General features: G+C 33.6%; 1 protein-coding gene across 1 annotated transcript; it reads left to right on the plus strand.

Moving 5' to 3' along the window:
* Nucleotides 1-1,250: 1,250 nt before the first annotated feature.
* LOC139853714 (codeine O-demethylase-like) lies at nucleotides 1,251-2,575 on the plus strand. The gene is made up of 4 exons (XM_071843080.1): nucleotides 1,251-1,266; nucleotides 1,382-1,634; nucleotides 1,715-2,042; nucleotides 2,339-2,575. Exons 1-4 carry the CDS (start codon nucleotides 1,251-1,253, stop codon nucleotides 2,573-2,575), a joined length of 834 nt encoding a protein of 277 aa, XP_071699181.1.
* Nucleotides 2,576-11,393: the final 8,818 nt, after the last annotated feature.

Genomic DNA, 11,393 nt, shown 5'->3' on the forward strand with positions numbered 1-11,393 from the left:
TGTTCGATAAACATGCATATATAGATATTAATAAACCCAGTTTATAATAAGCATTTTTGGCAGAATCTATTTATAAGAAATAGAACTAATTTCTCAGCAGAGTAAACTACTACTAATATGCAGTTCGAACAGTTAAAATAGTCGCATAGCATATATCAATCTGTTAGCAGTTTCGTTTTTTCAAGAACAGCAAATTCTGTTTAAGTTTATAGAAAAAATTAATTAAACGAAACAGATACTACTTGGTGCAACAGATTGAGTAGAGTAACAGACAATACAAACAATGATACTATGCGTAAGTATAGAGTAAAACGATTAAACCGTATTTAGACCGGGCTTGTGTTTGACACAATTCCCTTAAACAGATTCGTCGTCTGTTCACAGGGTACACCGATTCAAAGCAGCGTACTGCCGGACGAGAGCACTTGCCTGAAAAGAAGTCAAAGTTGTGAAACTGAGATGAAACGGATTCGGATGTGCAGTTGCAGGTTTGTGTGTTGTATGTGTTTCTGCAGACTTGGCCCCAATTTATAACAGTATAAAAGAGATGATGACTTCATGATCTCTAACAACTCCACAAGTGAATGGAGTGTGTCTGTTAACTACTCCAGTTGTGGACTGATTCACCAAGTCAAACTAAGGCAACCAAGTTGTGCAATAACTCCACAAGTGAATGGAGTGTGTCTGTTAACTACTCCAGTTGTGGACTGATTCACCAAGTCAAACTAAGGCAACCAAGTTGTGCAACAAAAACCACAAGTGAATGGAGTGTGTTTGTTAACTACTCAAGTTGTGGACTGATTCACCAAGTCAAACTAAGGCAACCAAGTTGTGCAATAACTCCACAAGTGAATGGAGTGTGTCTGTTAACTACTCCAGTTGTGGACTGATTCACCAAGTCAAACTAAGGCAACCAAGTTGTGCAACAAAAAAAAAATTCGTAGCATTCGTGTCCGCAAGTCGTGCGCGAGAGTAAGTGCTAGAGTAAAATATGGCATAAGATCTTGACATAGGTTTGGAGATAAGAACTTACATACCTCTCATAAGTCTATCTCCACTCCTATGTGGGACAAGATGCATTCCATACTAGATTTCCATATTCTTGCATCAAACACACAACATTGAGACTCGATATCTCATTCACATTTTATCCGTTTTGGACACACTTTAGCTCGTTTTAAAGTCCTCGTCAAGGACTATAAAAACCCACTAAATAGCTACTAATATATATTACGTTATCATATATTAATATGTGTCCAAAGTTTGGTAAAGCCCATTTGTTTTAACCAAAATTTCCAACATTTAGTAAGTAAGAAATCTTCAGAGTGTCTTTATAAAAAAATTGCCATGGTCACTAATAAATTTCTTTGGTCATTTGTAGGTTCTGTATATATGTTCTCATTTGATTTAAGTGTATGTCAGGCAATAAACCACGGAATTGAAAGTTCGTTTTTGGAGAAAGTGCGAGAAATGAACAAACTTTTCTTTAGTTTACCTACAGAGGAGAAGAAGAAATGGTCCAGAGAAGAAAATGATACTGAAGGTTATGGGAATGACATGGTACTTTCAGATCAACAAATTCTTGACTGGACTGATCGACTTCGATTTTGGCCTCAGAATCCCAAACAATTTAGGTAAATTAACCTCCCAGATTTCATTTTTATTATGTTTTGAAAAGAGGTAGATAAAAATTTTTGCAATTATGATGTGACAGTGAAGTTCTTGAAGAATATAGCTCTAAAATAGCATCGATTAATGAAGTTGTTCTTAAGGCCCTGGCAAGATCAATAAACTTCGATGAAAATTGCTTTTTAGACCAATATGGGACTAGTGGGAAGATTCAAGCAAGATCTAGTTACTACCCTCCTTGTGAATGGCCTGAAAAAGTGTTAGGAATCAAAGCGCATGCTGATATGTCAGCCGTCACACTTTTGTTGCAAGACAAACAAGTTGAAGGCCTTGAGAATTTGAAAGATGGTCAGTGGTTCGTTGTTCCTATCGTTCCTGATGCTTTAACCATAAATATTGGTGATCAGATTGAGGTAATTATATCGATCTAATTATCCGCGACTTTTTAGTAGCTTAGACTTAGGGATGTTTATTTTTTTTGTATCAAGTCTTGTTACCATTTGCCTCTTGATGGAAAGGGTGTCTGATTCTATATTCCCTAGAAACAGAAAAATATTCAGATTAAGTGACAGATTAAGTGACAAAGAAACAACAATTTTACTTAGTGAATTAAGAGCTGTATAGACCCAGATCGTTAAGTGAAAAATAAGCAGGTCCTTAGCTTGGTTAACATATATTTGATCAGTGGAATGGTACTTAAATTTTGCAGGTAATGAGTAATGGGATATTCAAGAGTCCGGTGCACAGAGTGTCAGTGAACCCAAAAAGAGAGAGGATGACAGTGGGTATGTTCTGCATCCCTCAAACCGAAAATGATATAGGACCCGTTGAAGGACTCATTACGGATGAAACACCGAGGTTATACAAGTACGTCACATTTTCTCTCGACATCGTTTTTGAGTATGTCCAGAAAGGTAGAAGACTCATCGAAGCCTGCAAGATATGATGACTATGTTCAAAAGATGGTGTTTCTAATAATATGTATATTAATTATGTGTTTATCTGATGGAAAACCGTGTGTACATTTAAATTTTATAAACGCAGCGGAACATGAAAAATAAACATCATTTATTTTTTTATAAACTTTCAAGTAAAACATTCACACGATTAACGATCCCAACAAGATCCAATTACACTACTAATAATTGTAAAATAAATAATTCACAAAGTGGAGTTTAGATATACCTTCAACGAGCGATGCAAGAATGGTAGAATCAACTGTCCACGTCTAGGTTGAAACATATATTCAAAGTGTATGAATATCTCTATGGTTGATCCACACAGCACCTCGAACAACACCAACCAGATGCTAGTCCATATATAACCCAAAAATAATATCCAATATTATTTTTATGTTTTAACTTTGAAAAGCAAAATAAATCAATTCCTTTTCTTTTGTGTTTGCGTATCTGATATACTCAAGAAGAGTCAAGTGTGTTAGACCCTTGGGAGAAGTTTTAAGGACTCCATTATATGTATGCATGTGATTTGAAGGATTATTATTTTAATAATTGAGATCACAAATTGTGTGGAGTGTTTTTCTATATCGTACAAACCAACTCTCCTTTTTGACTTTTATTTTTTTTTGTTTTGTTTTCTCTTGTGGCATAACCCACGTGAAACAACAACAACAATAATTTAGTTTTAATCCGTGATCAATTTTTGACTTTTTTCAATTTGAAGTTGTTCACCAAAATCAATAATTCAACCACTCCAATATTTTAAATCTTTTTCTTTAATAAATTTAATTAAATTATATTTAATTAAATAATGCTTTTCAAATTATAGGTTATAAATTATATATCAACAATATATAATAATTGGTGTCTAAATGCTAAAGTGTGTGACCCCATAGGCCTGTACATAATCGGTAGTATAGATTTATGTTATGATGTGCACACTGAACCAACAAACTCCCACTTGTGCATGACATAACATCTAGAAAACTATACCAACATATATTGGCGTCTAGCAACACGTCAATGCCCCCGAGAATATACAAGTGTTTGTTTCAGCTAAACGAACTATCATTATTATTATTATTAAAAATGATGTAATGATTGAGTGTCTATCATCCCTTTATTACCGATACCTAGTTGACATGAGACATGGATCTAGTCATTCTCATTTGCCAACCAATTATGTTTCTCGATCTAAAAAATTTAAATGCGATCACCAAGTTAGAATTGATCAACAATCAGTATAGCTTGGATACGGCCGTGTAGATATCTATTCATTTTCATCGAGGGGCCCAGCGGTATCATACTCTCACGTAGAGGAATAAATCCCATTTTGATTATATCCGTTCGTCATGTACTTCACATCATACTCAATGATGGCCTGTATAACTACCTTGTTCAGGATAGCGTTTAACCATATCAAAGTATAATATGTCATACAATCAAAAACCAACATATACATCTCAGGTCTAAGGACACAAAGACATAACCATTATGAGATTCACTATTGACGACGATCCATGTAGTGACATCTCATGATTGGGTCATTCCAATATTCATCATCAATGAATACATATGAATTTTGGCCTCAGATAGTTAACTATTCATTATCAGTGAATAAAACTAAATTTCATAATAATCTTAATTCATGTTACTCCCATAACATGACCGATTATGGAGATTTTAGAATAATCAACAATTATTCATGGACTAAACATGCTAATATAGAACACAGTGATATAAATGAAAACGATCATACCAAGTATCTCAGTTCATTAAGATAAAACTGCTTATCGTTCCAAAAATATCCAAATACTAAATTACAAATGAAAAAGATTAGTAGCTTAATGAAGTCCAATATTACTAGCATGATCATCATGCTGGCTGTGCATCAAGGGCTTCGTGAACGGGTCAGCCACGATAACATCTGTATGAACATTAAGAATACTAATTTCATTCCCCACAATGACTTCACGAATGTAGTCAAACTTTAGAAGAATGTGTCGGATACTTTTATACATGTGATTCTTTCGGAAGTGTTATAACAACCGAACTATCACAATTATCTTTATAGAAGATTTATTGTTGTGTACTACTCTGAGTTCAACAACAAACTTCCTTATCCAGACAACTTTCTGAGCAACATCTCAGGTAACAATGTTTTCTGCTTTTGTTGTAGAATGTGCAACAATGCTCTACTTTGAGCTCTTCCAATTAATTGTCTCGTCTATCATGACAAAGACACAACCTGACTGGGATCGAGAATCATCTCGATCAGTTTGAAAACTAGTATATGTATTATGGTTAATACTTAACTCCTTTTCTAAACCATCGTAAACCAAGAACATATCTTTAGTACTCTTCAAATACTTAAGAATATTCTTAACAACAATCAAATGTTCTTAACCTAGATTTTGTTGATAATGACCCGTCAAACTCAAAAATAATGAGACATTATTTTAGTACATAACATGTCATACATAATGGATCCTATAGCCGAAGCATATGGGATACATTTCATTCGTCTTATCTCATCATGTGTGATAAGACTTTGAGACTTGCTCAGGGATATGTCCTTTTGAAGATGCAATGCTCCAAGGTTGGAGTAATGCATGCTAAATCTCTGCAAGATAAGATATGTACATTAATTCAAACCAATAAGCCATTTGAATCTATTTCTATAGATCATGATTCCTAGTATATAAGTAGCTTCTCCAAGATCCTTTATAGAAAACATATTTTCAAGCCAAGACTTGACATCTTGCAAGTTGAAATGTTATTTCCAATAAATAGCATGTCATCAACATACAGGATCAAGAAGACTACTTTGCTCCCACTAGATTTAATGTAAACACATAGCTAATATTGGTTTTGAGAAAAACCAAACTCTTTGATATTCTCATCAAACTTAAGATTCTAGCTCCTGAATGCTTGCTTTAATCCATAAATGGATTTTAGAAGCTTTCATACTTTAATAGGATGCTTAGGATATATAGATCCTTTCTGCTGAACCATATATACGTCCTCGCTTAGGTCGCCATTTAGAAAACGATTATGATATCCATTTACCATACTTCATAATCATGAAAAGTAGCTATGGCAATAAGTATCCTAATTTATAAAGCTCGTGATCAGTGGAAAAGTTTCATCATAACCTTTTGCCATGAATCGAGCTTTAAAAGTGTTTACATTACCGTCCATGCTAGTCTTCTCTTTGAAGACTCATTTACACCCCATTGTCTTATAATTGGGTGGAAGATCAATCAAGTCACATACTTGATTATCTTTCATGGACTGCATATTTGCATTCATAGTATCTCGCCATTTTTAAGATTCGTGATCTTATATGGCCTTACGGTAGCTAGAGGGTTCATAATCCTCTAGGTGAGGTTCATCTGAATTAATCAGATAATCAAACCTCTTATTCCGATGAGGAGTTCTACCAGGCCTATGAAGTTCAGGTGCAACGCGTTCTGACTCACCAACAATGCGCTCAGATTCAACGTGTGGATAGCTAGTGCTTATGGAAGGTATGTTACTTTGTGGTTCTTGAATTTCTTCAAGATCTACTTTACTCCCACTAAATTCTTATAAGAGAAGATCTCCTTTTTAAGAATTCAATAGACCGAGTAGAAAACACTTTGTTTTCAGCTTCGTAGTAGAAGTAGTAACCCATTGTTTCCTTTAGGTATCCCATAAAGTGAAATTTAATACTTCGGAGTTTTAATTTGTTTGAAGTTTCATGCTTCACATACACTTCACAACCCCAGAATTTCAAATAAGACAACTTGGGAATCTTCCTATGCCATACTTCATATGGTGTCTTTTCTACCTTCTTGGTTGGAACCATATTGAGTATGTCTGCAGCAGACTCTAATGCATAACCCTAAAAAGATGGTGGTAGGGTAGTCAGACTCATCATAGATCAAACCATATCAAGTAAAGTTCGATTCCTCCATTCAGATTCACCATTGAGTAATGGTGTGTGAGGTGAAGTGAATTGTAAGACAATCTCACAATTCTATAGGTGGTCCAAAAACTCTTGACTCATATACTCATTTCATCCATCAGAGTGAAGTGATTTAATTATATTTCCAATCTGACTCTTTACTTTATTTTGAAAGACTTTTGAACATTTCAAAAACTTCATGTTTATGTTTCAGCAATTAAAACATAACCGTAGCTACTATAACCATAGTTTGTTTAACGAAGTAAGATTTATCATCTCTAGACATTGTTCTAAAGGGCCACATACATCAATATGTATTAGTCCTAAAAGATATGTAGCTCTTTCACCTAAATCAGAGAAAAGAGCCTTTGTCATCCTTTCACATAAACATTACTCACATACATCAAATGAATCAAAGCCATTTGATTCCAAAAGTCCATAAGAATGGAGTTTTGAAATGCGTTGTTTATATGACTAAGACGACAATGTCATAGATAGGTCTTATTCAAGCGTTGCTTGAATCACTTGGCGTTACAGGTATACATAGAATTCTCATTTGAAATCAAACCATGCATATCAATTTCAAAAATACCATCACTTAGATAGGCATTAAGATAAAAACTATTATCCTTAGAAACTGAAATACCAAAGTGCGTAAATGCAAGTTTAAAACCGGTATCATTAAAATCATATTGCTCCTAATACTAGGAGCATAATAACATTGTTTCAACAAAACAATAAGACCACTTGAAAGAGTAAGCTCATAGTGACCAACGGCTTCAATCGAAGATTGATTCCCATTGCCCACTCACAAATCCAGTGTGCCTTTCGTCAGTCTATTATTTCTTCCCATTCCATTTATATTGTTACAGGTGTGAAGACCACAACCGGTTAACAATGATCTAAGAATCACTAGAAGAAGTATATAACTGTATATGAAATATACTTGAGATTTCTAGTCTTACCAGCATTGCCTTTTCTTAGCTCAGATTGGTAGATAGGACAACTTCCCTCTCCAATTGCCAACATTTCCACAATGGAAACATTCAGCGTCTTTTGTTGGGATTTACTTCTTGGAAGGTGGAATAATTTTCTGGCAAATGATTTACCATATCCCTTCCACAAAGTATTCGACTTATTCTTTTTCACCCTTCCATCCTATTTCTTCCTGATCATCGAACAACATCCGATAAGCATTTTGTTGAGTAGCAGCAACTGCCACAGCAGGAAGAACGGATAAAGGGTTCTAAATTTTGTTCAACTTCCATTTATGCTCGAGAAACAGTTCTCAGTTTGCATTGCCAGTCTAGGAAGTTTGAACATTGAGTTTATCCTTCTCCAACAAAGAAGGAAGTGTGTTTTGGTTTACGTTTTGATTATTTGACATCTACAACAGATATAAGATTCAATTTAGTATTTTCGATATTGAGCTTTAATAAATTAACTACCCAAGTTTTTATAATATTTTTAAAAAACAATTAATTTACGAAAGTCTAAGATCCACATAGAGGTTCCATAACCACATCTGTTGATCAGCTAGCAGTTATGGAGTCTATTGGTAGGTAGCGGGTACCAATTGCATTACAAATGCAACTCTTAGATCTTTATGGGACCTAGAGATATATGTAGTCCAACAAACCACTATTATCTAATGGCATGTTTATCCCATCCTTGCCTCGAACTCAGGTCTCACCGTGAATACGATTAAGTCGTCCAATTTGGAAACAGTGAAAATTTACGCTAGTCTCACTAGATCGAAAAAACCACCTCGTGGCTATAATTCAGCCTAGTCTCACTAGATCAGAAAAATAACGAGGAGTGTTTGCAAGCTCATTGGATGGCATGACCTAATTTTGACGGGTATTTGAAAAATGTTTGTGTTAACGAATAATGCATGCACACAAGATTCGCTACACTATTAGTTAAAAAACATTTTAACCAATTATATATATGTCAATCGTGTTTATGCGTCTAGTTTGTTATTTTATTTTATATATAAAAATAATAAATACACATTGTATATCATTTTAAAACAGTTTTAAAAGATGTCGCCCATATATATTATTTGAGTTTCAATAAACATTTAACTTTAAAATCGTTAGAGTTTAACTTTTTAAAATCATCAATTTTAAGCTTGAAACTCGTTACCGGTTTTATTTGATGTTTTCATCAAAAACATTTAGCGTATATTATAATCAACAATTAAATATAAATGCATAAAATAAAACACAATCATGCATCACACACACATAGCCTAGCCCAAAAATCCTATGCTTGATCCTATGAGCCAACATGGGATCAAGAGGTCAAACTAAGGGTAATATAGTAGCTCCCACTTAATTCAAGAATCAAGTAAAAACTTTACAAACGCCATCGTTGTCAACTTGACATGTTCGCCATCTTCTAAGTCAAACTCCACGTTGCATCTTTATCTTTAATCTTCATCTTATTACATTTATTTAAAAATGAAAAATACAACTAATCTAATACTTTTACAATTTAAAATAAACTTAAATACAATACTATGAAATTGAAAATAAATAAAATACAACTTTGGCTTCAAAATGACCTTTATAATAAATAATCAACATGACTTAATATTGCGGTAATCAACAATCACAACAATCATACATAGGTCGGGGCATTATGGGCTATGTATGCTATCACAATTTTAATAACTAAATTATAAAAAATCTATATATGGCTTGCCCATGATTACAATGCATGTGTATAACCATGGAATACAACAATCAACAATTATAATAATTATTCAAGCCATAACAATTAAATCTACAATTTAAAGTAGTGATATTCTTTCAATCATATTTGTGCGTCATGAGGTTAAGTCTAGATCAACCGAGTTGACTTTAAAAACCAAAAAGGTTTTGACTTTCACCAATACACCACAAAGCTAAATCTAAAGAAAATCACGCGACAATTAAGATGGTGTAAAAGCGGCTCGGATACCACTGATGGAAAACCGTGTGTACATTTAAATTATAAACGCAGCGGAACATGAAAAATAAACATATTTTATTAACTTTAAAATAAACATCATTTATTTTATTATAAACTTTCAAGTAAAACATTCACATGATTAACGATCCCAACAAGATCCAATTACACCACTAATAATTGTAAAATAAATAATTCACAAAGTGGAGTTTAGATATACCTTCAACGAGCGATGCAAGAATGGTAGAATCAACTGTCCACGTCTAGGTTGAAACATATATTCAAAGTGTATGAATATCTCTATGGTTGATCCACACAGCACCTCGAACAACACCAACTAAATGCTAGTCCGTATATAACCCGAAAATAATATCCAATATTATTTTTATGTTTTAACTTTGAAAAGCAAAATAAATCAATTCCTTTTCTTTTGTGTTTGCGTATCTGATATACTCAAGAAGAGTCAAGTGTGTTAGACCCTTGGGAGAAGTTTTAGGGACTCCATTATATGTATGCATGTGATTTGAAGGATTATTATTTTAATAATTGAGATCACAAATTGTGTGGAGTGTTTTTCTATATCGTACAAACCAACTCTCCTTTTTGACTTTTATTTATTTATTTATTTTTTTGTTTTCTATTGTGGCATAACCCACGTGAAACAACAACAACAATAATTTAGTTTTAATCCGTGATCAATTTTTGACTTTTTTCAATTTGAAGTTGTTCACCAAATCAATAATTCAACCACTCCAATATTTTAAATCTTTTTCTTTAATAAATTTAATTAAATCATATTTAATTAAATAATGCTTTTCAAATTATAGGTTATAAATTATATATCAACAATATATAATAATTGGTGTCTAAATGCTAAAGTGTGTGACCCCATAGGCCTGTACATAATCGGTAGTATAGATTTATGTTATGACGTGCACACTGAACCAACATTATCTGTGCAACACTTAAAGTTTTTGTCTCTGTTATGTAGTATTTCCAATATAAGATTGTGAACCTTAGTTGTACGGTAATGTATTGATCTATTTGTTTTCTTAAAATCTTGATTAGACTATTTTTAGTGGTGCTTTTGACGTGTCAATGTGATGGAGTTTTTTTTAGGTGATAGTGATGACATGTGAAATGTGATAGGAAAAAGAGGAATAATAGTGAAGGGGGTGATGGTGTTGTGTCAAATTAAGATTGAAGGTTGAACGTAAAAGGTGGTTTAAAATGTTGGAAGTGGGCATGAGGGAGAATGTGATGGGATCACAATTTGGACCAAGAATTGCTTGATCACTATGTGTAAATGAGTCTTAGTTTCAAGGGTTAAAGTCAAAAATAGGCTACAAACTTACACAAATGTACCGATGTTGCCCACAAACTCATTTCCGTCCTACCGTCGCCTATAAACTTTCAAAAAATGTGCTAATATCAACATTTTGGCGTTTTGACCTGTTTAGCCGGTAATTTTGACCTGATTCTTTTTTTTTTTAAGAGTTAAGATCCAATCCACGAACGACACGTGTCACTTTTGACCTGTTTAGCCGGTAGCAAGTCATTTTTGTTTACATTGATACACTTTTTGAAAGTTTTTGTTTACATTGGTACACTTTTTGAAAGTTTGTAGGCGACAGTAGGACGGAAATAAGTTTGTGGGCGACATCGGTACATTTGTGTAAGTTTGTAGCCTATTTTTGGCTTTAACCCTAGTTTCAATTCCAATTCTGGCGATTGGATTCCATTTGTTTTCTTAAAATCCTGATTAGACTATTTTTGGTGGTGCTTTTGACATGTCAATGTGATGGAGTTTTTTTAGGTGATAGCGATGACATGTCAAATGTGATAGGAAAAAGAGGAATAATAGTGAAGGGGGTGATGGTGTTGTGTCAAATTAAGATTGA

Source organism: Rutidosis leptorrhynchoides, chromosome 6, assembly GCF_046630445.1.
Source record: "Rutidosis leptorrhynchoides isolate AG116_Rl617_1_P2 chromosome 6, CSIRO_AGI_Rlap_v1, whole genome shotgun sequence".
In the NCBI taxonomy this organism is placed as follows: Eukaryota; Viridiplantae; Streptophyta; class Magnoliopsida; order Asterales; family Asteraceae; genus Rutidosis; species Rutidosis leptorrhynchoides.